The 27,618-nt window shown below is 41.3% G+C and overlaps 1 protein-coding gene across 5 annotated transcripts in view; it reads left to right on the top strand.

Annotated features, from left to right (window-relative positions):
* SNX24 (sorting nexin 24) overlaps positions 1-27,618 on the top strand; it is a 299,054-nt gene that overhangs the window by 267,724 nt on the left and 3,712 nt on the right. For 3 of the 5 annotated variants that reach the window (XR_003859201.1, XM_029619891.1, XM_029619869.1), the window contains 2 exons: positions 5,460-5,492; positions 6,080-6,144. Coding sequence is in view for 3 of the 5 variants with exons in the window: in XM_029619869.1 (XP_029475729.1) it covers positions 5,460-5,492; positions 6,080-6,144 (98 nt within the window). In the remaining 2 variants the exon portion in view is untranslated. Of the gene's footprint in view, positions 1-5,459; positions 5,493-6,079; positions 6,145-7,020; positions 7,100-27,618 lie in introns of all 5 variants that reach the window. The other 2 variants (XR_003859203.1, XM_029619882.1) reach the window with 1 other exon arrangement.

Genomic DNA, 27,618 nt, shown 5'->3' with positions numbered 1-27,618 from the left:
CAAACCTCCCTTCATGATCCTGAATTTTTTTCTTCTGCAATTTGAATATTTGAATTGAATATAAGTATTGCTACTCTGGCTTTCTTTCTGTCCGTGGCAGTAGAAAAATGGCAACTTCCTACCCATTCCCGGCAAAGTTTATTACTCTCTGATAAGGATAGGTAAGTTTCTTGTAGACAAGCCACCAAAACTCTGGGAGAGATAAAACTTCAGGCAACTACTTTTCTAAAAAAAAAAAAATGGCTAACTTTCTGTCCTCAATACTTTCCGGTATGCCGATTAGCTGAATATTATTGCATCTTGATCTGTTCTCTAGTCCTCTATCTTCTCTTCTTGCTTTTCAGTCAATTTCATCAGAGAAATAATTTTCCTCGTTAGTGCACTGGAATCATCCTCCAGTACTGATATTCTACCTTCTATCATTTCTAATCTCGGCCCCATTTCTTTGAGCATAGATTTTATTTCTATTTGCTCTGAAAGGGATGTGAACAGACTATCAAGAACAGCAACAACAGCTGCTATAATATCAGTGGTTGAAACGCTGTGTGCTGATGAAGAATTCGGATGATCTGCAGCGTCTGTCATCTTGTCCCCAGCACACATCAGCTTATCTTTCCTTTTTCTCACCCCTTGCAGGGGCATAATCTGTGGGAAAACTCTGCATATATTTGTCTGTCGACATATACTGCCTTTATCATGTAGAAGATGTTAATTAAGAACCAGGGATGCTAAAGATATCACATAGATGGTGAAGGATGGTATGCAGAACCAGCTCAGACATGTCTATTCCAGTTCATCCCATCACGTGACCAACATATTTTAGAAAAAAAAAAAGTTGTCCGTGGACTTTCATCCATGATTAAATTGCCATGTGGTTTTTACAATACAAGTGTTTGCAACATAGAGATGAGGTGCTCTTATATATAAGCATATATTTGTGTCCTTTCAGGAATAAGGGAGAGATCTATATTTGGACACAATCCGGATAGCAAAGCTAGCCAGATAAACTTATCAGTCTATATTCAGGCTTTATCCGGCTAAATTCTAGTTGGCTAGATTAGTTGGATAAGTTAGGGGCAGTCAGGGGCGTAACTGGGAGGAGTTGAGTTAGCCAGCTAAGTCTGGTGCACTAACGAGGAAAATTATTTCTCTGATGAAATTGACTGAAAAGATAAACTTATTTGGCTTACTTTGGAAGCATATTCAGCAATGCAGCCACACTATTGAACATAGCTAGCTATCTTAATTAGTTATCCGGCTAACTATAGCAGGCTAACTTTAGGGCAGCTCTTTGACTTGACCAGACTTAGCCGGCTAACTCAACTCCTCCCAGTTACGCCCCTGACTGCCCCTATCTTATCCAACTAATCTAGCCAACTAGAATGTAGCCGGATAAAGCCTGAATATAGACTGATAAGTATTACTTTATCCATCTACATGGCTTTTGAATGTGGACCTCTGAGGGGTTTTTTTGCGTGTGCTTACATATATTTTAAGACACTCTGGACCCCTCTGATTAGAATTAATACAGATAGAACTACGAGCAGATGGGCATGATGCACAGAGGCTGGCAGCAAAGAAAATATCTTTAGTTTTGAATGCATTCAGAAATACAAACTAGTAGTACATCGAGGCTGAGACTGAAAAAAGGGAGAAAGACAGGAGGATGAGAAGGTGAGAGAGATTTAAATCTCATCGGCAAAGCAATGGTATTGACAGCCAAAAGAGGAAATGAGAGGAGCAAGACTATGAACATTGAAAATGGTAGAGAATGCAGAATAGAACCATGAGGAATACCAATGTTGAGGGCGGATAGATCAGAAGTAGAGTTATTTGCTAGAGTCATAAAGAATTGGTCAGTAAGATAGGAAGAAAGCCAGGTTAGAACCAAACCAGAAATACCCAAAGAGGAAAGTTGGGAAAAGGAAGCTATTATGAGTTACCATATCAACTTCTGCCAGAAGGTCTTGCAGAATGAGAGAGGCCAAATGGGAACATAATAGGTGATCAAGAAGCTGGAAGCCAGAAGAGGCAACAAGGAAGCATAAAAGCTTGTTGAAACTTGTTTTTCAATGGAGGGGATTAATTTGTGGTGTTGTGATTTATATTGATTGCATTATTGCTATTACTTTTACTAGGAATTAATAAACCATTAAAACTTGTAAAAAAAAGTTAATTAAGAATATGTGCCAGGAACTTTGAGAGCAAGAGAGGAAGGCATGGAATGATAGTTTGAGAATATAGATGGATCAGGGGATGTTTTGTAAGGTTAGTTTTTAATTGGTCTAATTTAAAGGTAGGAGAGACAGAAAACCACAAAAAATAGAGTAGTTGATGAAAAAGGTCAAATGGAATGTTCTTATGTTAATGAAGAAATTGGTGAAGATGATCAAGGAAAATTGGAGTTAGGTAGAGGGGATCAGCTGGAGAGGTTTGTGGTTTTGGAAGTCAAAAGAAAAGTAGGCAGCTGGTCAGGTAGAGATGTAAATGTTAGTGATAGAGATTTGTAGTGATGGAGTGCAATAGGAACAGTGGAGGCAGGTGAAAAAAAAGAGTAGATGGTAATTTTGTTTCAAAATAGAAATGGAATGCTTAAGGTAAACGAAAGGGGATTACTGGAGAAGGCAGTCTTAGAAAAGAATTAAAAATGGTAAACAAACAATGAGGGCTTTTGGAAACTTGATAAATAAGTGAGAAATAGTGATGTGATTTAACAGCAGAGAGCATGAAAAGGTGGAATAATGTTCTTTAAAGACTGATAGCAAAGACCACAAATTTAAGTGAATTTTAAGTGTAATGGGCTAAGCATGAGCGACTCGTATTTTAAAAGTGAATGCACGAATGTGTAAAAAAAAAAAAAAAAAGTGCGGTTGGAGTTTGTCGGGCGTTCTGGGGATTTACACGTGTAAATCCATATTTTTAATCTGGTGGCTGAGTGCATGGCGAGCTGTTAGCTGCACATGTTTACTTCTGTGCTTAATGAGGTATAAGTCTGCATAAATCTCTGTTTAGTCCTAAAATGACTGGGTGACTGGTCTGGGTAAACTGTGGGGCGTGCAGACTGAAGAACCAGAGCTGTCTGGATGACCTTAAGGCAGACTGGCCAAGCTGGTGGACTAATTGGTAAAATTGGGAATTCTTTTACGCAAGCATGTTTTAAAATCCGCTTATCTGCATGCGTTAAAGCCAGCAAAATCCTAAGGAAGAGGCATGAAATACATTTGCACAAGTAACCGCTTAAAATTAGGAGCACATATAGGTATGGTAGACACTTTTTAAATCATACGCACACAACCGCACGCACAATTTAAAATTCTAGCTTATGTGCACTCATGCACCCATACAACATGTATGGGCACCCGTGTGCTCATTTTAGTTACCATCCCTGTTTCCAACACCATGCTACTCGACAGTGTTGAGAGTGGAGAAGAGTCACCCATGGTTGGGGGGTCATATGGTGATGGCTCATTGGTATTAAAGGGAAAATAGATGCAAATGAGGTAGACAGTCCATTAAGAAGTGTGGAGGGTGAAGTATGGCAGTCTAAGTATATGAATTCTAAAAGAGTTGGAAAATTAGACATTATAAATTCTGAAAGCTTATTATTATCAAGTTTGCAAATAACCTGGCAATAGCTTGGAATATGGAGAGACAGTTAAAGAAGAGTAAGTTTCATTGAGTCCACGAAGAAAACAACATGATCAGAAGTGGAATGACATAGAGAAGAAAGGAACACAGAACAAGATCTAAAGAAATTAAGCTGACAACTATCCAAGTGCATAAATGGGTTTGGAAGGAGGGGAAAAGCACAGGAAGAGAAAATAGAAAGGAGCGTGGAGGGCCATGGAAGCTGAAATCACCATGAAAGAGATTTGATGAAAAAAGAATGAAAGCTAACTGAGGAGAGACTTGATTAGGGAGGGCAATATAAAACAATAATGGTTAAATGGTAAGAAAGCAATAAATAAATAAAAGTAACATTAAAACATGTTGGAGATTACAGATAACTCTAGAAATACAGAAGGTTATGAGCATAATATTGAGTAAAAGAGTCTTGTAATCTGTCTGTGGCCTGAAGAATAGAGAGCATGGAAAAAGTTGATGTGCCTCAAGGCTCTACCCTAGGCTCTTTTCTTTGTATACTTGGTCCCTCGGCACTTTGATCTCCTTTCATAGCTTTCAGTTTCATTTGTATGCCGATGACTCCAAGATCTACTTCTCAACACCAGAAATTTCACTAAGAATCCAACCTGCTTGTCTGACATTGTCGCCTGGATGCCCCACCACCTTTGTTGTTTACGCCCAAACCTACTTTACATTTTTTTTTCTTTCTCTGTGGATGGCATCCTCATCCTCCCAGTACCCTCAGCCCATATTCTTGCAGTCATCTTTCATGCCTGCCTCTCTACACACCACACATCCAAAACACTGCCAAAGCATTTTTTCTTTCTCTATAACATCACTAAAATCCACCCTTCCTTTCTGAACTACCAAAATTCTCATCCAATTTCATCATCTCCTGCTTAGATTATTGTAACTTGCTCTTCATGGGCCTCTCACTGAACCATCTTACTCTGTTCATTATTCAGCTACACAACTTATCTTTCTTCAGCATAGTTATGACTTGCAACCCCTCTTCTCCAGTCTTTACATTGGCTCCCCAGCTACTTCCTCATACAGTTCAAGCTCCTCTTACTCGCCTTTAAATGCAGTCCAGCATTACCTTTCTTCTCTTCTCTCTCCCTATTACCTACTCCCTTCCTCATGAACTCCAGTCATTGGGAAAGTAGCTCTTATCTATGCCCTTCTCCTCCACTGCCAACTCCCAACTTTACACTTTACACCTTGCTGTGCTCTGTGCTGGAATAAACTTCCTGAGTCAGTACATCATGCTCTTTCTCTTGTCATATTCAAATCCAGTCTAAGCACTTGCTTTTTTTGAGGCTGCTTTTAAATCATAAGCACTTCTCGACAATAAATGCATTCCCATTGACTTATTTATCATGTTTGTTTGTCTTGACTAGATTGTAAGCTCCATTGAGCAGGCATGGTCTCTTATGTGTATCTGTATGGCACTGTATATGACTAAGAGCACGTTAGAAATAGTAGTAAAAGAAGATGATGAGGAGGCAGATGGTTTAGTATTGTGTAAGGGCAGCCAATGAAGAGGGAGAGGTCAGATGAGGAGAAGAGAACTATCATGCTGTGAATTTTTGACATCACTAACCGTGCATAACCAATCAAATGCCATTCCATCTGAGACTATCTGAGATACTTTTCCTAACAAGATTCTTCATTGGTACAGAAGAAGAGCTTAAAATATCTCAGAAATAGTGAACTGGCAGGAAGTGAAACAGAGTGGCTACTACTGCTTGTGATGTGAACTTTTTTTAACTATCTTTGTTACTGTCATTTTAAATTTAAAGCACATTGTTTTCTTTTTCTCAACTTGGCCCTAGTTCCTTTGATGAAACAGAAATGGAAGAATCAAGGTGAGATTCATGAGCTGTGTCTAACAGATATAGTAAATTATGTTTGGCTTAAAGCAAAAGTAGCCCCACAAACTAAAGGACTGCTGCTGAGTATTTTACAAGTCATGTTTGACCCACTAATCTTTGTGGGAAGTTGATTTAAGAAACTGCTGATATGCAAGACAAGAAGACTGAGGTAATTGGTTGTGTTAAGATATGCAGGGCTTGTTTGCTTCGTTACATGCCACTGATTAAGAATACAGCTTTTCATTAAGCTATGATTCATTTTAAGACATGTGAAAGAAGCAGTTTAGTAATTATTTGAAAATAACTTGTAGTGGTAGAACCTGATTGTTGCCGTCATTTTGCACCACCTTCCCTTTCCCCTCCCCTCCTCAGACGTGCACACGCTCTTTCTCTCACACAGATTTAAGTGCATGTAACTTCTTATCCACAAAAATGGGGGTGAAGGGGGAAGGTTAAACACCCTGATGTAATTGCAAAACATTAAAACGTTTAGTATAGCATTCTTTGTCAAAGCTAGTTTGTAGCTTTTTTTCCTGTTTACTGTCCCTTGATGCTTACATTCCTGTTCTTGACCTTTCCAGCAAGCTGTCCCACCAGCCTGTGCTGCTGTTCCTAAGGGATCCATACGTCTTGCCTACAGCCAACGGTAATCAAAGCTGTCATCTGTTAACAGTTCTTTACTGGTCTGACCCTTCACCACACAAACCACAGTATTATTAATATGGGATTTTCGACGCGACACCAGTCCAAATTCTAGGAAACTGCCATTAAAGCAGTGGCCCTTCTTTGAGGGAAACTTGGATCTTAATTGGGATCGGTCCAGTAGGAGAGGCTACAAAATCTCATCTTCAGTATTTCTCTGACCTAAGCTGTGAATTCAGACTGTAACACACTGTACTCGTTTCCTTGACCAGTTTACTTGGTGATCCTAAATAACCATTTGGCTAGAGTCTGGCAGCTAAGATTGACTGCTAAAAAAAAAAAAAAAAACATGCAAAGCCATGCATTTGGACTGCAAACATCCAAGGGAATGGTACGGTATAGGGGGTGAAATTTTCTAAGCATGAAAGAAGAGCAGATAATTATATCTAACGATCTTAAGGTGGCCAAACAGGTGAATAAGGTAATGGCAAAAAGCAAGAAGGATGCTTGGGTGTATAGGGAGAGGGATGGTCAGCAGAAAAACGGACATGATGGTATAAGTCCCCGCTGAGACCTCATTTAGACACTGCACCTTCAAAGGATATAAACCGGATGGAGTCAGTCCAAACAGTGGCTACTAAAATGGTAGGTGGTCTACATTGTAAACCATATGGAGACAGACTTAAAGATCAAAACAAATATATGCCTTAGAGGTTTGGCAGTATAGAGGAGATACTATAGAGACATTTAAATACCTCCAAGATAACAAAATACCCGAGGCGGGCCTCTCAATGGAAAGGAGGCTCTGGAACAAGATGTCATGGAATGAGAGTGAAACGAGGTAGACTCAGAAATAATCTAAGGAAGTATTTCTTTACAGAGAGGGTGGTAGATACATATGACAGCCTCCCAGTGGAGAATGGTAGAGAGGAGATCATTATCTGAAAGCATAAAATAAGGTAAGCACAGGGGATCTCTGAGGGAGTGGTAGGGATTGTAGAGCTAAGCAGCCGTCATGGATGGGCAGACATAATAGGCCATACGGTCTTTTTCTGCCGTCCTGTTTCTATGTTACTTTTTGTAAAATGAAAAATTTAAGGCCCAGTTCAGATTTTTCTTGCTGTACTGAACTTGCATGTCTGTGCCCTGTGACCAGTTCTTTTGTGATACATTGTTGCATGGAAAAAGGTAATGAAATCCTATGAGAGATGGTGAATTGTGCTTTGCATAGTGCAGCATGAAATGTAACCACCTTCCCGTATATTAAAAAGTGTAGCGTAAGCTCCAGTTACAGGAATATTTTTTTTTATAAGTAGTGTATCAGCACAGCCAACTTGTAAGTTAGCTTTGTTGACATACTTCACTGTGGGTTTATAATGCCGTTTTATAGCACTGTACAGCCATGGGGGTTGGGGATTTTCCCTCAGAGAGCCTGTACGTGTGGAAGTTCTGAGTTCAGGAGCTCCCTGCTGGACCTATCAGTAGAAAGCTACCTGCGACAGAATCCATCAGATCACATGTAGCCTCGCTGGAGAGCGCCTGTTCCCCATTATGTACAGAGGCAACAAGTTGATTTTTTTTATCCCCGTGCAGCCATGGTTCTAAATGGCACTGCTATTTCATGCCTACCTTGAGAAAGGGGTACTTACAAGGACAATGGAGAACCTTCACTCTGAGCATATGTATTATTATTATTATTATTATTTATGTTCATTTGTATAGCACTACCAGATGTACACAGCACTGTACAGAAACACATAAGAGACAGTCCTTGTGCTTTGGAGCTTACGGTCAAAACAGACAGATGCAACAGAATGAGAGGTTTTGAGCAAAATATCAAGGCCATGATTGAGAGGAACTAAATGGGATAAGGTTATGGAGCCAGGGGTAACTGAGGAAAGGGCAATTTTAATTAAACACAGCTACAAGGAATGAGGCCTCTTAAGAACAACAGCCAGTGGGGCTGGTGGGATTACAAATGAGAGAGCGAGATCTGTACCTGAAAAGCAGCTTCCTGTCTCTACCCACCCCCCACTTTCCCCAGCAAGTTGAGCATTTTCCGAGCGATTGGTAAACCAGAAAACATGACTACATTATTTATTAAAACGTGATAATATACTTTTTTTTATTATCAGAAAGATATTAAAGCAGAGTATAATAAAAGTTAAAACATCAACCTCACAATAGTTAACCACCTAAGCCCACCCAGCTTTAGGAGCGCTCCATAGAATAGAGCTCTGTTAGCATATTAGCTAATAACGCTATGGAGCAAAGGACCCGACAGCCAGCAGACATGGTTACAGGTTACCTAGATGCTGCAGCTCTGAAGATTGTTTCCTACCAAAAGCAGGTTCATATGCATCACCTGATTTGGCATAAAGCAGCTTCCAACCACTGGTGTCCTGCATCCAGTGTAGCATGATGTGACATTTTATTCAGCATGGCTGCTTATGTGCCTCGGCTCCCAGTAGCTTTAGTCCTTTCTGAGCACTAGGAGGCAATCAGCAGTGCTGCAACAAAAAATGGATTAATGTCCTCTGAGGAAAACTAACTTACAAAAACAAAAAGCAATATAATGGTCTGCAAGATGGGAGGCTAAATGCAAGTCCATAGATAGACCTTTCTGTAGAAAATAAAATCAATAGCAGCATTCAAGAATTTTTTTGTTGAGCATACTGGCTGTTTCTAATTTCCGGGAAGTAAGCAAGTGCATACATTAAGAGAATGGTTATTGTCATGCCTTCACGAAGGGAAACAGGTGATAGTTTTAAACGTGCGCATAAGTTTGCTTTGAAAATTCAGACCTAAGTGCCCTGGTACATGCAGAAACTCGTCTGCACAAAGGTACAGCTGCTCTACCAAGGGCATAACTTGCGCAGGCTGTCTTAGGTGCAGAAATTTTAAAATAGAAAGGTATGTGCAGAAGTCTCAGCTCTTCTCCTCCCCCAACCAGAACGCTTCTCTCCCGTGTGCATAAAAGTCTGTGCCAAATCAAGTTATGTACGTACTTCGCGTCCTTTTATGGGCCCTGGGCTATTTTTATGAGAGATTTTTATGCCCTGTAAATAGCTTTGAAAATCCACCCCAAAGAGGGTAATTTTCCAAAGGGACTTTTGCAGGCAAAGTTCATGCTTTACCTGCAGACATGACCCCTTTAAAAAAAATTGCACAGCCAATGCATGCATAAAATTGCATGCATGCATATGCTGAGTACACATTTATGTGCAAAGGGGGGGAGGTGTTCCAGGAGGTGGAGTCTGGACCAGGTTGGGACTTGCAAGCATACACTTTTATTTTTGAAAAGCACATGAATAAATTCTCACAGCAAAACTACGAGCTCCAAAAAAGGTGGTGTAACTGTGCACATGGATTTTTACTGGGATCATTTTCAAAGCCTACCTAAGGACGCAAGTCCACTTTGAAAACTGGTGTACCTTATGCGCAATGAAACACAACCTCTAACAAACATGGTGCAAGTAATGTAAGACTGTTAGTAAGCCCACCTCGAGAATCCAGTGTAGTTTCTGTTATTTCAGTCAAAGATGTAAAAGTAATAACCAAACATCAACAGTTCACCTAAGTTTGGGTTTTTTTTAGACATTTCTATGAGTAACGTCTTCCCGAAGTACAATCTAGAACAGCGCTTCTCAACCGGTGTGTCGCGACACACTAGTGTGTCGCCAAACACCAGTAGGTGTGTCGCGTCTCCCGGTGTCCCACTGCCCCGTTGTACTTTCCTTCTCCCTTTTTTCCAGCCCCCGCGGTCCAATTGAAAGCCTCCTTTCTTCCTACCCCCACTGCCCAATCGGAAGCCTCCTTCATTTTGCCTTCCCCCGCGCAGGCCAATCTGAAGCCTCCTCCCTGCCACCTGCCAGTGGGAGTAGGAAGAAGGGAGGAAGCCTTTGATTGGCCGGTGAGGCAGGCATGGCACTGCCTGGGAGTGGGGTGGGAGGAATAGCAGTGTAGAACCCTGACGTAGCAAGGCCACTACGGGAGCCCATCCCCGTAGCGGTGAAGAGGAAACCCGACCGCGACGGTGCAAGGCCGCTACGGGAGCCCATCCCCGTAGCGGTGAAGAGAAAACCCGACCCCGACGGTGCAAGGCCGCTACGGGAGCCCATCCCCGTAGCGGTGAAGAGGAAAACCCGACCCCGACGGTGCAAGGCCACTACGGGAGCCCAACCCCGTAGCGGTGAAGAGGAAACCCGACCCCGACGGTGCAAGGCCGCTACGGGAGCCCATCCCCGTAGCGGTGAAGAGGAAACCCGACCGCGACGGTGCAAGGCCGCTACGGGAGCCCATCCCCGTAGCGGTGAAGAGGAAACCCGACCGCGACGGTGCAAGGCCGCTACGGGAGCCCATCCCCGTAGCGGTGAAGAGGAAACCCGACCCCGACGGTGCAAGGCCACTACGGGAGCCCAACCCCGTAGCGGTGAAGAGGAAACCCGACCCCGACGGTGCAAGGCCGCTACGGGAGCCCATCCCCGTAGCGGTGAAGAGGAAACCCGACCCCGACGGTGCAAGGCCGCTACGGGAGCCCATCCCCGTAGCGGTGAAGAGGAAACCCGACCGCGACGGTGCAAGGCCGCTACGGGAGCCCATCCCCGTAGCGGTGAAGAGGAAACCCGACCCCGACGGTGCAAGGCCGCTACGGGAGCCCATCCCCGTAGCGGTGAAGAGGAAACCCAACCGCGACGGTGCAAGGCCGCTACGGGAGCCCATCCCCGTAGCGGTGAAGAGGAAACCCGACCGCGACGGTGCAAGGCCGCTACGGGAGCCCATCCCCGTAGCGGTGAAGAGAAAACCCGACCGCGACGGTGCAAGGCCGCTACGGGAGCCCATCCCCGTAGCGGTGAAGAGAAAACCCGACCCCTAGCGATGAAGAGGAAACCCGACCTCTGACTGAGGCGCCCATCCCCGTGGCGCCAAAAAAAGAAGGCCCGCCGGATTAAAGCCATGGCTGAACTGGCGCCCATCCCTGCAGTGAAGGAAGAAGTTATTTTTGGTGAGAGCTGGTGTGTTTGTGTGTGAATGGGTGCCTGGGTGAGAGCTTGTGTCTGTGGGTGTGAATGGGTGCCTGGGTGAGAGCTTGTGTCATTGGGTGTGAATGGATGCCTGGGTGAGAGCTTGTGTCATTGGGTGCCTGGGTGAGAGCTTGTGTCTGAGGGTGTGAATGGGTGCCTGGGTGAGAGCTTGTGTCTGTGGGTGTGAATGGATGCCTGGGTGAGAGCTTGTGTCTGAGGGTGTGAATGGGTGCCTGGGTGAGAGCTTGTGTCTGAGGGTGTGAATGGGTGCCTGGGTGAGAGCTTGTGTCTGAGGGTGTGAATGGGTGCCTGGGTGAGAGCTTGTGTCTGAGGGTGTGAATGGGTGCCTGGGTGAGAGCTTGTGTCTGAGGGTGTGAATGGGTGCCTGGGTGAGAGCTTGTGTCTGAGGGTGTGAATGGGTGCCTGGGTGAGAGCTTGTGTCTGTGGGTGTGAATGGGTGCCTGGGTGAGAGCTTGTGTCTGTGGGTGTGAATGGGTGCCTGGGTGAGAGCTTGTGTCTGTGGGTGTGAATGGGTGCCTGGGTGAGAGCTTGTGTCTGTGGGTGTGAATGGGTGCCTGGGTGAGAGCTTGTGTGTGAATGGGTGCCTGGGTGAGAGCTTGTGTCTGAGGGTGTGAATGAATGCCTGGGTGAGAGCTTGTGTCTGAGGGTGTGAATGAATGCCTGGGTGAGAGCTTGTGTCTGAGGGTGTGAATGGGTACCTGGGTGAGAGCTTGTGTCTGAGGGTGTGAATGGGTACCTGGGTGAGAGCTTGTGTCTGTGGGTGTGAATGGGTACCTGGGTGAGAGCTTGTGTCTGTGGGTGTGAATGGGTACCTGGGTGAGAGCTTGTGTCATTGGGTGTGAATGGATGCCAGGGTGAGAGCTTGTGTCTGAGGGTGTGAATGAATGCCTGGGTGAGAGCTTGTGTCTGAGGGTGTGAATGGGTACCTGGGTGAGAGCTTGTGTCATTGGGTGTGAATGAATGCCTGGGTGAGAGCTTGTGTCATTGGGTGTGAATGGGTGCTTGGGTGAGAGCTTGTGTGTAGGGGTGTGAATGGAAGCCTGGGTGAGAGCTGGTGTGAATGGGTGTAAGAGCTTTTGTGTGTGATTGAGAGCTTGTATATAAGAGAACATGAGTGTGATTGAGAGAGAGAAACCGGTCAGGAAGATGACTGGTTTGAAAGAGACCGAGACTGGTCGTGGGGTCTAATTGGGGGGGTGTGTGTGTGTGTTGTGAGTGACTGGTTGTGGGTGCTAAGGAAGAAGATCGAGGACAGAGCTTCAGCAGCCCTTGCTGCTTCTGGTTAGTGCTATTGGCCTGGAAGGGAAAGGAGTAGGAGAGTTGCTGGAGAGGGTAAGTAAAGGTGGCTTTTTAAATTTTTTTTTCTTGATTGACTGCCATTTTAATTATTGGGTATTATGCGATGTCTGCTGTTTTGAAGTATTTTATTGATATTTGGACATGTTTTAATAATTTTTATGAGGATTTAATTGAATATTATTCTGTTTAGCAGCTGTTTTGTAACATTTTTGGTATAACTTTACAATGATTTCTGTGTGGGGCTCTGTAGCAGCTTGGCTTATTCTGTTTTCCCAATAGGAAATGTATTAGTGTTTATGGCCTGGTTTAATAGTTGTATTTCTTACATAGGGTTATTACTGTTTGCGTATGTTCCGTAATACAGGTGTAACTTTGTGCAGGTTAGTTTGTGTGCATTATTGCAAATCCTGAGTCTGTTAGGTGCTATATTTCTCTTTCCATTTCTCCAGGTTCGCACTGTATGCAGAGTGGCTTTTTTGGTTTTCCGTTCCAGTTTCTGTCTCCATATTTATAATTTGTGTTTTTTCTCTACTTGGTGAAGGTCAGTTCTGGGTGTGTGACCAAAGTGAGGTATTTTACTAGCATGTAGGCATTTGTATCAATCTTATTTGATGTGTTTTCTCAATAGGACATACATTAGTGGTAAATTACTGTCTTTTCATAAGGAAGGCTATTGTGCCTGGTAGTAAAGGGAATTTGTTTTGCTTTTACTGAGATGTCATCAGAACCAGAATATCTTTTTTTTTTTTGTATGGTGAGTTGTACCGGTTATGCCCTAGATCTGCTCTGCACTCATTGCTGGGGGTTGAGAGGATTCCTGTGGATGCAGAGTGCATGTTTACATTTAGCCCCGTGATGGTCACATGTTCAGTGTGTCACGCATGTGAGAACCATTTGTCAGGTGTGTCCCGGCCAAAAAAAGGTTGAGAACCACTGATCTAGAAAATTCCCTGCAGAAATAGGATATTCACCAAATAGATGCTCAGGCAAAAGAATTCTTACCCAGACTTGTAACCAAGGTAGCAGTTTGTAAAGTAAACTGTCTTCAGGAGAGCCTGCCAGACAGCATGGTTTTCCTTATAACTTTTTTTTTCTTTTAACTATAAATATTTTAGAGAAGATTAATACCCCACTCCACAGCAGATTTTAGATAGATAGATAGACAAAGGAGGTGGAGGAAAATGGATGTCTTTTCAGGATTGCAAATTTGCCAATGATATTGATGATTTAAAAAACAAGATCCTCTAAGCACTGGGAGTTACAAGCATATATCACTAATGAACAGAGACTACAGTATTAAAAAAAAAAAGAATGACCAATTCTCCAAGGTGTTTATAAGAACATATTTTGTGTACCCTTCCACCCCTAGCCTTTGCCCTGTCCATCAACATGATCCGCTCTCCCCCAGCCTCCCCTCTGCTCCCATCCGTTCTTTGGCCTATTTCACTGCTGTTTAGCACCATGGTCAGCTCCTGTGTTGGACAGATGGCCACATCAAAATTAATAGTGCTTTTGTAGCCATCCCACAAGTGGGATTTGAAAATGGACATTCCTGCTGAGATTTATTGCACCTGATATGGAAAGCTGGAAATTCTCAAGATTATGGTCGCTGTAACTTAGATGATGAAAATACTGCAGTAGAGTTGAATGGGGCTATCTCTGGAGGGTTCTCTAATAATCTGATTGGCAAAGTATTTTATAATGGGTAACTTATCTGATTTATTTACCTTAAAGGAAGGATCAAGTTTAGGCTGTCTGTTGTCTCCATTTTCCTTATTCTCATACTTGAACCGTTGTCTATTACTGTCCAGCAGAGGAAGACATATGGGTCATTTATATGTCAGAAATAAAATACATCTTTCTTTTATGCAAAAGGCATATTCTTCTTTCAAATCCTTGTTTTTCTGTGATGACATTTATGCATGGTATTGACCTGTTTTCTAAAATCCCAGGTTATAAAATAAATTAGAATAAAAGTGAAGCTTTGCACTTTGAACGTACTTGTAGGAATGGAATTGTAGTTGGGTACTAGAGAGACCTTAATATCTGGGCATCAACCCAAACTGAGAATTTGTTAAACAATTTAACCCTTTACTGGTTAAAATCCAGCAAAACCTAACAGGTTGGAGAGATCAAACCTTTTTTTTTTTTTTTTTCAGGGAAAAAATGCAAATAATTTCATAAAAAAGAGCATCTTCCTAATTTGCATTTTTCAGCGTGATGCCTGTGATGGTCTCCAAAGAAATATCTAAATGATTTAAATTATCAAACAATTAATATCCACCCTGATACTCAATTTCAAAGACTGCAGGCCTTAACGCCGTGGTAGTTTGTTCAAAATTGAACTAGAGAGACAGATATTCAAAAACCCACTGAGTGGGTAAGGTATCTATAACGGGTGGATGAAATGGGCAAACAAGTAACACAGACACAGGAGATCAATAGAAAAGTTTACTTTATAAAACAGCAGTGTAATACAAAAGGATTCTGGTAAAAAAAAAAATATATATATATATATATATATATATATATAATACATGACACAGGCAATATATCAGAGATTATAGCAAATGTGCACGTAAGCAAATAATAAAGAAAACAAAACTATTGCTAGCAGCATGCTTATTCACAGAGCAGCAGAGAGAGAAATAAGGTCATATAAAAGTCCCAGGGCTTTGGAAAAGGGGCAGGGAGGGGGCGGGCCCGAGGGCGTGGTCGAGGCCTCCGGACCAGCCCCCGGGACCGGAACACGGTAGGGGGGGGAGGTTTAGATAGGGCCGGGGGGGGGGGGGGTTAGGGAGGGGAATTTGGGGGGAGGGCGAAGGAAAGTTCCCTCCGAGGCCGCTCCGAAATCGGAGCGGCCTCGGAGGGAACAGGCAGCGCGCGCTGGGCTCTGCGCGCGCAGGTTGCACAAATGTGCACCCCCTTGCGCGCGCCGACCCCGGATTTTATAAGATACGTGCGTATCTTATAAAATCCAGCGTACTTTTGTTCGCGCCTGGCGCCCGAACAAAAGTACGCGATCGCGTATTTTTTTTAAGATCTACCCCATAGTCCTTTTAAAAATCTGGGCTTAAATCCTGTAGAAAACAATTAAAGACATTTCTCTACACCGGGAAGGTAACTTTCAAACTGGCGTGCGGGTGCGCATTTGCGTGCTTATGTCTGCCTAGGGCCATGGCCATTTTATAAAACATGCACGCATGTTATAAAATGGACTGGTCGGGTGCACAAATCCTGCTTCTACCACCATTGCCAGTTAAACCTGTTCATCCCCAGTTAAGGGATAGATCTTCAAACCACACTAGTTTAATAGCCTTCACTCTCTCCGGTTACCTTACACCTCCTCCATAGCAGAAGGAAAGGTATGCAGCAGAGGATCTGGGTGCCTGCCCAGGCGTGTAAATATTTATCTCTGGTTCACACCTGAAACGCCCATGCCACACCCACACCCCAGCCCTTTTTGAAAACTTTGGAGATTTTTAAAAGGACTTTTTCGCTCATCCCCTAATTTAATGTGCGTGCTGGCTTTTAAAATTCACTTGACAGGCTTTTTCCTACAATCTGTTGTCTATTTTCACTACTGAACTCATCAGAATTTGTTTAGTTTAACTCTATGGTGTATTTTTTATTCTTGAATTCATGTTTTTATCACTTGATGTTTTAATTTGTTTTTTTATATGTCTTGATCACATTTGTTCAATTCTGCTTAAGTTGCTTTCTTTGTCTTATGTTAAACCATGTGTTTACAGTTGTGTACCCTTGTTAGCCGCTTAGGGTCATTGACTTAAGTGACATAGAAATAAACAATAACATAACTCCCAGACCAGCTCTCTATCTTTATTTGGACAGGTAGGAATCCCAGGGCTTCCCTCACAGCCTTTATTTATTTATTTATTTTAATTCTGAGGGAGGAGAAAGTCAGGGAGGTTATGGCTGGTCATCAGATTCACTTTTTTTTTTTTTTTTTTTTTAATTCCTGGAAAATTTAAGCAAAATGAAACTTGAAACAGAAATCAAGCACAGTACAGAATGAAAAACATATTTCAAACATTAACAAAAACCAAAATACTAAGATCCGTGAAACTCTATTAGTCAAGTCCACCATTATAGGGATCCAAATCGAGAAATCTAGGTAATAGAAACAAAAGAACAATAAGGAAGAATGGTAGCTCAAATCAGTTTATTCATTAATTACACTGGGCCTCACTTTTTTTTTTTTTTTTTAAGAAGAGACATCTGGAGGATGGAGGGAAGGGGATGGGACCATGGGGGATTTTCTTTTGTGCATCAGGAGGGTAAGGGATGGGGTTACCAGTTTAATTTTTTTTTTTTTTTTGAGGAAGTTGAGTTTGGTAAGCCAGATTTAGGACTGCTTTTGAAGTGCCTAGATTTGTCCAGCCAAGTTAAATGGCTAGCGTTGGAAAACAATACTAGACACCTAACTTTCTGGCCCTGCAGGACTGCCCAGAATTTGTACAGTAAAGTTTAACTGGTTAAACTGTCCGGTTTACAAAGGCTTTAATCTAGCTGGTTAAATTCTTACTTAGCCAGCTGGATCCCTTTGAATATTGACACCAAAGTATCTGGAGCATGTATTTTCATAATGGCATTTATCCATAGGGAGTGTACATTGTGAATGATTGTAGCCAGTTTATACTGAACTCGAATGCTATTGGCAACCAGTGAATTGATGTAATACTGGAGTAATGTGCTCGTGGATTGGTGTGCTAGTTAATAAACGGGCAGCAGTGTTTTAAAAAATGTGTAAAGGACAAATAATGTAATTAGGCAGACCAATGCATAATGAATTGCAATAGTCCATACTAGAGAACAACAGCACCTGTAAAACAATACGGAAATCAATGGGGTTGAGGAATGGTTTAAGATGTCATAGTAAATTCAATTTGTGATGTGATATCTATATTAAACTTTTGACATGAGCATTAATACTCAGACGGGTCAGTTTGGATACCAAGATTTTGTACGGTTTGGCCATTGGAATACGTTGGCCATTGAGAGAGAGTTTGGTTGGAGCATTGCATAGGGGAAATCTTGTTAAATGTATTATTTCAGTTTTCTGAATGTTTAATGCTAATTTATTTTGGCTTAGCCAGTTTTAGATAACAGTAAGATAATTGGTCAAAGCATGTTCAGTTTGAATCCAAGTCAAGCTTAAAGCTCTGCTAACTTGGAGAGACAAGTTTGTTCAGTAACACCAGATGTCACCCACTTGTAATGGCTAAGTCAGCCTGCTTATTAACAGAAAAGAATAGCAATAAGAACAATAGCAAAAATTGAAATCACGTAAGCAATTTTCTGCTTTCATAACAAAACCTCCCAGCAAAGCCAGTCTCCCAATACAAAAACTCAATATCAGATCACCAGATCCAGTATGGCCCATAAAGGGGCAAATTCTTTTGGCTCAACCTGCTGCAAGCTGCTTTTTATCTGCTGGCCTGTTGGTGACATTTTACCTTTATAACTTATTAATTGCCTTTTTATTTTTTTTTCTGTAGCACTGACATTTTGTTCAGCAGTATATAAAATATATATTTAAAAACTATATATATAGATGAGTATTTTAAAAACCTTGAATTTAGGAAAAACCATGAAAAACTGAATTTGTCAGGGTTTTGCCATTATTTTGCTGTGTCGTGAAATTGGTGGAGTAATAGCGTGGTACATCTGGGACTGCTGAGGATCATGCATTTTCACCATCATTAGTTACTTGTAGTTGTAGTATACTGGGTTAGAACTCGGAGGAGGAATGCTCTCCATGCCAAGTGTAAGTCGGGTAAGAAAATGAAGGAAGGGAAAACTGGCATGAGAAACCCCACCAGGTATTTTCCTAAAAAATCAAAGGGACATAATGTGGGAAAAATTGTGCTGAGCCAATCCATTCCAAAAACTGAGTGATAATTGTAGATTAGCCAGACTTAGTTTACACAGTCATAAGCATATTCTGTGCTTTTTCCTAAATTGCAAATGACTTTCTTTTCGAGGATGATTTCCAGGGGTAGGCAACTGTGGTTCCAGAGTGCTACAAACAAGCTGGGTTTTCAGGACATTCACAACAAATATGAATGAGAGATATTTTGTGACCTTCATTTTCAATTTTTATTTTATTTTCCCCTGGCATTTCAGTGTTAAAACAGTGATGGTCAGTGGAAAAATTAATTTGTTTGTTATAACAAGCAGGAGAAAAATCACTGTAAAAATCATGTTTAAGTGATAATTGTTTTATTACTACAACACTGAAATTCACAAGAAAAATAAAATATGAAAACAAAAGTCCCTAAATATATTTGTATACAAGAAGGCAACGTATGCATATTAATTGTGGATATCCTAAAAACCAGACTGGAGTTCCTAGCCCCTGGTGTATTCTTTGGCACTCTGTTCATCAAGGATAAATAGATCTCATGAAAGACGTAGCTGAAAATGTCTGTATTGTATGATTTTGCTTGCTCAGTTGGGATTACTTTGATCCTGTTCAGTTAGAATGGAGGCATAATGACTTGGCATATGTCATTTAACTGACCAGTGAATAGAGAGACAACCTAATCAGCTAAATAAAAAAATGACTTGTTTATAAAGAAAAAAGAGTGTAGTGGAACTTAAATGTGTCTTACCCTGGTAATTTAAGGGTGAATTTGAAAAGCCCCACGTGCGGCAAAACCGGGAGATATGCGCATGACTCAGCCACGTGGATTTTAAAAGGCCTGCGGCACTCGCATTTCTCCCCCAGTACGTGGATAAAAAAGATTTGACAGAAAAGGGGTGGGGCATGGGGGCGGGCTGCGACTGCACCCATGAAGTCACTTACACGCTATAGCACATGCCGGGATCCCTCAACCACGTAACTTGCTTTTGCTAAAAAAAAGGGAGTCAGCAGGGTCTTAGGGGTCAGGGCTAGTAGGGTAAAAGGGAGGCAAGTTAGGGGGTTTAGGAAGTCTGCTCCTTTACTGGGGTGAACCGGGAGGAAACAGGGAAGTAGGCCTCTTGCGTCACCGCACAAACCTACTAAAATTCCCCCCCCCCCCCCTTATGCACTCGAGACGGGATTCGTGTGCACATGCGTGCTTCAATATAAAATCGGGCGCGCATGTAAGTGCGGCAAGCCAATTTTATAACATGCGTGCATAAATGCATCCGTGTACGCGCGCGGCTCTTAAAATCTACCTTTTAATGTTTCGCAGCTTCGATATTAGAGGATCCCATTTGTGTCATTGAAATGGATACAGGCTTCCAGCCAGGTTAGAGAATTATCATAAATAGACACTAATTACAAGAAAAGTAATTTTTGTCTTACCTTTTCTCTTACTTGATATGCCTGTTTTGACCTTGCGGTGCATAGTATAAGCAGCTCAAAATAGACCAAAATCTCCACCCCCTATCATACGATCAGAACTTTGCCATTTTCTGTTCCTACATCCACGCATCAATCAATTACTTCCTCAGCAGTGATAAACTAAGGAATCTAAAAAATATATATTATTCTCTCCATTCTGATTACAATATATATCAACATGTCTGCATTGTGTAATGTTCAGTTATTGTGCCCATTTAATAGAAATTGGAATTCACAGAGTAAGGCAAAATTCCTTTTATATTGTACTGCGTACCAGTCTGTACTGCAGGGACTTACCAAAGCAGCACTTTTAGTAGTAGAAGTAACTGTGTCTTGGAATGCTTTTCTGACAACCTTTGCCTTGGCTGAATACCATCTATTGATGTTGTAATGTCTGGTGAATTTTGTATTGAACTCCATGCGGCTGCTTTACATATTCCTTCTGCTGATACCTGAGACTTTTCTTCAAAGGATGAGGCTACTGATCTTGTAGATTGAACTTTAATGAAGCTTGGAGGCTGTTTATTTGTTCTTTTATAATCTTCAGAAATACAGCCTCTGATCCATCAGGAAGTTGAAGTTTTTGAAACTGATTGACCTCTTATTTTTCAAACCATAAGAGTACAAATAGTTATGACTTTCTAAAATCCTTTCCACAATGCAAATACATTTTTCAGGCTCTCTTAACAGAAAGAGAGAATATAACTCTTATTCTTCGGAGATAATATATGCAGGCCCTTCAGTGAGTGGGTACATCCTGGCATCTTGTAAACCATGCTCTAGTACGGGTCAGATAGTATGAGCAGGTAGGGCTCCTGAGCTTTGAGTTGGCAAATTGCTTAAAGAAACAAGGTTTCATGATATAAAGCTTACATCCATATGTACTGCTGAACTTGTGGCACCTTTTGCCCCAGTTAGCATATGGTGCGAATAGATGACAGAGTGGGACTGGGACTGCACAGTCATCTTACTTTAATCCACTCATGTATAGGCAATTCAGCAATACCTGGTGACTAAGCAGAGTTGCTACATCTTTTGACTCTTGAGGTGTCAGGCCAATCATGCTGCTTAGAGTCTCTAGCTACAAACCTGCAAGACAGCATTTGGTGATTATTTATCTCAGACCATGGTAGATATAGAACTCTTATCCTGCATGGGCAACAGAGCAACCTGGTGGGAGATAGCGATACTCTCCCTATACGGGGAGGGAAGACCTACTATTGAAAAGGGATTCTAAAATCTGACTATCTTGTCCCCAAGAATTTGGTCAAAAAGCAAACTAGAGCATTGACTTTGCTACACGGAATGTAAGCCCATTCATTGACAGTGACCGAAGACCAGAGAGGTGCACCACCCTAAGTATGATCTGGAAAATAAGTGAAACCTGATTTTTCAGAGGAGTCATGTCTGATAGAGGCTGGTACAGTCTATGCATTCTACTTAACAGGAAAATCTAAAGGTGAATCAAGAACATCTGGAATAGGCTTTGCTATTCTTGTATCTCTTGAATACAATTTGGATAAACTTCCAAAAGAAATGATAGACATAAATCTATCTGCATAAACATCTTGGAGGATAGACATGCCACCATCATTAGAGCTTATGCCCCTTCCATGATGCTCACTGATGATGTCAGGAATGCCTGATGGCTCTGTACAGCTGCTCATAGAAAAGATGTCCCTCATAAAGACAAACTGATATTTATGGATGACTTCAGTGCCAAAGTTGGCTTCATTATAGCCCCAAGGAACAGAGAGCTAGGGCAGTTTGGCATTGGCAAAATCAACACACATGAACTCTTGTTTCTGTCCAAATGTACCAAACACAATCTTGTAATCACTAACAATATATTCAAGCAGGCAAACAAGCACAAAACTGTCTGGATACAACCCCACTTCAAGCAGAAGTATATTTTGTGCTGCACTGTTAGACAGAAAGCTGTTCATAATGTAAAGATTGCTCACACCATGAGCCATGTAGATTGTTGGTCTGATTAGAGACTAGTCGGATATTCCTCCATGTTCAACCCATAAAATGGCATTATAGACCGAAATCTTCAAACAGAATTAAACATCATTAAACTTAAAGGTTTAAGAATTTGGCAGCTACAACATAACCTGGCTAGACAAGTAATGAGCTCCAATGTCACTGATAAACGTGAAATGGTATGGAACACATTTTTCAATATGACGTAATCTGCAAGTGCTAATATTCTTGAGACGTTATATTAATTTTTTTCACTATTTTCATTTCAGGGTTGTCTCTAGAGGCAACAGGGAGTTGACCCTACAATATTTTTACAAGGTGAAGAAACATTCTGTGGGCCGCAGCATTTTCCCCTCTATGGAAAAATACCGCGGCATAGTAAATGATCCCCTTAGATTGTAAGCCCTCTGGGAAATACCTGAATGTAACTTGCCTTGTGCTACCAATAACATGCATGAGCTAAATCTAAATACAAATTAAATGTTCCTGAAAATTACAACTTTTCCAGTATATTTGGAAGTAAAGTGATCTCAAGGCATTCAAGAAAAGTTTAAAAACATGGCTTTTTAAACAAGCATTTTACAAAGAGACGAGAGAATAGAGAGAAATTATTCAGGAAAAGACAGAAAGGCACCGATCCAGGATACTTAGAACATTACAGTAGATTAGTCTATGAACTCTACATTACAATAAGCATAACTATAATACTATGTGTGATAAAACCACCCGTGTAAGTACCTTGGTACAATTGGTCATGAACTACTTCGCTAAACAACTATGTATAATGATATATTGTAACCGAATCTTTGACGGCACCTGTTAGAATGTACTATAGTACACTTTTACCTACATTAAATATGTGCCAACATGTAAACCGTTACGATGGTATTTTACTTAGCAACGGTATAGAAATGTTTTTAAATAAATAAATAAAATAAATTAGTCTGTGTCCCAGGATTTCAAAAGCATTAATCATCCACGTGTGTAAGAGAAAGGGCAAGAGAATCAACTGTGATAATGATCATGGAATTTCTTTGCTCTCCATCACTGGGAAAGTGCTGGCAAGAGTAATTCTCAATAAAATGATGGAGCAACTCATGGACATCCATTTCCCAAATTCATAGTATGAATTCAGATGTGGCAGAAGGACAATAATCATGGTATTCTCAGCCAAGCAAATTCAGGAGAATTCCCTTGAGTAAAATCAAGATCTATATGTGGTCATTATAGGCCTAACAACAGCATTCAAGACAATTAATTGCAATGGCCTGCAGAGAATCCTCCATAAACTTGGCTGCCCAGAGAAGTTTGTTTCTATCAAGAAACCTTTCCATGAATGGAATTTGGCCAAGATGCAGGAGTTGATGAATATTTTTAATCCTTTCTCAATCTTAAACAGCATAAAACAAGGGTGTGTACTGATGCAAACACTGTTCTCTATTGTCTTCTGCGTAATATTCATGAATGCCTTCCAGTACATGGATCAAATTGTGTCAAGTCACACACAGGTTTCTGAATTTGAAACATCTACAGACTCACTGTGAAGATGGTGGAATTAGAGACTTGTTGCTTTCAGATGACTGTGCACTAACAGCCCAATATCTGGAGGTCATTCAGGTTATCATAGATCAGTTTGCCCAGGCAGCTTAGGGCTCACCATCAGCCTGAATGAAATGGAGGTCATGTACCTTCCAGCTCCATCTAAGTTCTATATCAAGCCCTCAGTTTTCATTGAGGACTCTCAATGCAACTGACAATTTCTGTTCTCTTGGAATCATTCTTCTTATGAAATTTTGCAGTTCATTGCCAAGGCAAGCTCCTCCTTTGGATTTTCCCCATTTGTATGAATATCGGGATTTTGGTCCCATGGGCCATTTGGCCTCTTGGCTCTCTAAATCTCTTAAAGCCTCTTTGTTTCCTGCTCCGCTTGGGTGGCAGACTTTCTGGAGCTCAGAAAGCACTTGCTTTCCTTATGATGTGGATTGGAGGTATTTTTGGTATTCCTCACTGTGTATTTCACTGTCTTCCAGTTTAACTCAGTCTTCTTTTTTTGTTTCCCAGAGGTCAGTGTGGACTCCTTGGAAGATTTTTCAGGCTGGTATAGCGTCCACACATAATTGTTGGTCCTGTTCTTCTCCAAAGGCCACGTTATCTCATATGTTATGTTTTTGTCCCACTGTATTTTCTTTCTGGCAACAGGTGTGGGTGATAATCTCCCGGATTTTACCTCTGGGCACTCCACTTACTTACCGGTTATTCTTCAGGGGGTGGCCTTGCATTTTTTTCTCTCCCTTCCACATCGTAAATTATTGGACTTTTTCCTTGTTGTCACCATTCATTTAATTTTGTCCTTCTGGAAACACAGTGAGCTACTCAATGAACACTTCCGGTGGAACTCCATCTGTTTATATTGTAAATATGAAAAAGCTTCGCTATTAAAAGTCGTCGTCTTGTCTTAAGGTTGCATATGTGGAAACCGCTAAATGATTATTTTGACTCTCTGGGTAAACCACACTGCTGCACAACTCTGTACTATTGCAGCATTATCCTTATTGTTGTTTTTGTAATTATCTTGTTAGAGTGGCCTTCTGTAACCTGTGTCTGTATTTTGTAGATTGTTTATTCTTCTTTAATGTATATATCCTTGGACTTGTATTCTTTTTCTCATTTAATAATTCTTGAAGAGATTTGAACATTAAAAAAAATTGATTACTTCAGGCCCTGACCCCCCCGCACCAAGCAAAGCCTACCCTGCCAGATCCCCTTAATTGCAACCAAGAGCTCAAAACTCGTGTCCTATGCATAGTGCATCCAGTGTTGCCTGTCAAAGCAGTTCTCTGACAGCAAAGCTGTTGGCCTACATGACTAGCATTGTTGTCAGAGCAAAACTGGAAACTGCCAAAGCCAGATGCTAGTTCCGAGCTCCTGGCTATGTTTAGGGGTTTAGAGGGGAGAGCTAAGACAAGAGGGATAGGCTTCACTTGACGGGGAGGCAGGAGGAGAGGCCAGAGTTAATTTTTAAGACGCGGATGAAGGGGCGTAGATCGTCTGCAGGCCTTACACTTTCAAACTTTCTTGAAGGGAGAAAGCTTTTAGGAGTGGGGGTTTTAGCCCGCTCTGTCCAGGCTTATCTGACTTGGTTGGGTAACTGGGCAGTCAGGCTTGCACCACCTTTTTATTTTTTATTTTTTGCTATTGCTACTTAACTGGCTCTATCAGGGTTCAGCAGTTCTGGACCTGGAGTGCTACGAGCAGGTCTGGTTTTAAGAATATCCACAATGAACATGCAAAGATATCTCATGCATATTCATTGTAGCTATCCTGAAAAGCAGACCTGTTTATGGCACTCCAGGACTGGAGTTGCCTACCCCTGGGCTGTATTCTTTTGAAAATAGCTACTTTGGCCAGATTACTCTAAAACCTAACTTGCAATATTCGAAAATAGCTGGTTAGGTTTAAAAGTTATCCGTCTAAAGTTAGACAGTGGGGCGTTAATCCCAGCTAACTTTATTCAGATAAGTTATCCATTTTAGGGTAAGTTATCTGTTTTAGGGCTTTTTAAAATGGACCTCATTGTCTTTCTTAGGTTCCAAAGTCTTTTACATGTAAAGTGTTTATAACTTGTTTCCTTGACTTTCTTATCCTTGACTCCATCTGTTTTGGTCAATTGTCAAAATCAGAATTGTTTTCAAGTTTGACAGAGGAAGGGTGGCACTTTCCTAGGACATTTAGAGGATTTGAAAGTAGAGAATAATTTTCAAAAGCATGTCAAAGAGTGCTTTACCTACAGAAATGACTTATTAAATTGCCTGCCTAACATGCAGGTAAACTTTCACCCCTATGTTCTGTGTGCGCGTAAGTTTTTTCAGACTGAACAGAGGCATACCCGGGAGTGGAGTTGGGAAAAGATTTGGATTTTGTGCATACCTCTGGATTTTTAAAATTATGCATATAAATTGCCCCAGAAAATGTTTGTGTATAAATTTGCAGGTTTAATTGCAAGTGGGTGTTTTTTGTGTGGTAATTTTCAAAGTGAACATTCATGCCTAAGGTCGCTTTGAAAATTAGTGTAACTTATGCATATATATGCAGACTTTCTTAAGTAAGCTTTTACAAAATTATCCCCAAAGTGCATAGTTGGCAAACTTGTTTACATTTTCCATAAGGCTGCCTTGATGTAGAAGAATCTTGGTTGTGGAAAAAGTCTAGATCTTCAGAGAACTGCCTAGTCCTGAAAGGACATCAGGATTTAGAAAGGGTGGATTGCCAGGCTTAAAAGGATTTGAAGTTTAAGTAGGGTGCCCAGAACCTGTCTGAGAGGAAACATCTTCTGAATCTTTGGCTAAGGTTAAGTAGTAGTATACGGTTGGTAGAATAAGCCTCTTCTTTTAAGACACAAAAAGAGTCTGCTTCTGAGGCTTGTAATCTGGAGCCCCATTCAGAGCAACTCTATCCTCTTTGAGTTGGCTTTGTTTCATGACTTTTTGGGATATACAATTTTGAAAAAGCCACTCAGTGGGAAGATATGTCTGGGATACTTTTTCAACTCCATCGGAGATTGGGTGATCCAGTTAGAGCGCTTCACTTTGCAGAGGAATTCTACGTTTCAGATAAGTCCCCCTGATGCAGGAAATCTGAAACGCCAGCCAACGGGGTTTTGCTTTGTCTGTTCTCATGTTGATTTTTCTGAGCGTTATTCTTAAAGGTTGATTTTATATTCATAAAAAAAGTACACAAAAAATAACTTTCCTTTCTGTTAACACCTAGCTTGTCTTTACATTTTATATGGGTGAATGACCTTAAAGCTGGTCTTACACTGGTTTCCTGGCTTGCTGACACCCTAATTTGCTCTGAAATGTGATAATACGTCTTCAACATTATTACATTGTCTCTGCTCCTGTTTCATTTTTTGTGCTTGCTACATTTGTGGGCAGGATTTTTTGGGTTCGGTTTTCTTAGTTGTGGGATAATTTTATAACATGTGTAAGTTAGCTGGCAAATGTCATCGTTGTCATCATCATTTTATTTCATGCTTTTCCACCAAAAAAGTGAGTTTCGCTGGACTAATGTTGCAATGCAATGTATGAATACACAATAATGAAGTAATGTTTATTAGTTATAGTCCGCAGTTTGTAACCATATGCTCCAAGGCAATAGTTAAGGTTGCATTTACATTTCAGGTAGTGGTTTTAGTTTCTCTGTGAGAGGTGCCATTTTGCAGAGGAGGGTAAAAATATACATTTACATTTGTAGGCATAGTATCAGAAGGAACCCTCTATTCATAGTTAAGTTGCCAGATGTGGGTGGGCTAAGTTGGATGGTTCTAAGGGGTACTTGGTAAAGTGCCGTGATCGTTAGCAGCATGAGTAGACCTCACCCCAGAGGGTACTGGTAGGCCCAGTAGTCATTTGCGAAGTATTTAAGCTATAATCCTGGGTTACTGCTACGAGTTAAATGCTGTTTGGAAGAGCCACATTTTGTAGTAGCTTTCTGAAGGGTTGGTAGATCTGAGGCTTGTCTGATTCTTGGTGGTAGCAAGTTTGAGCAGTACCTTAGAAGGAAGTTACACCAATTTTCAAAGCGAACTTACACAGATAAGTCCACTATGAAAATTGTCCCTACAAACAAACATGCACAGTTCCACCTATTTGGTGCACAGAGTTGTGTTAAGAGAATTTACATGCATGCTTTTTAAAATCAAAAAGTATGTGTGTAAATCCTAATTACACCCAGACTCTTTCCCAGAATACCTCTCCATTAAATGTGTAAAATTACACATATACATGTATGTAAT

Source organism: Rhinatrema bivittatum, chromosome 1 (assembly GCF_901001135.1).
Source record: "Rhinatrema bivittatum chromosome 1, aRhiBiv1.1, whole genome shotgun sequence".
Classification (NCBI taxonomy): Eukaryota; Metazoa; Chordata; class Amphibia; order Gymnophiona; family Rhinatrematidae; genus Rhinatrema; species Rhinatrema bivittatum.
The sequence above is the reverse complement of the archived record's forward strand: the minus strand, read 5'-3'. Positions and strand labels throughout refer to the sequence as shown.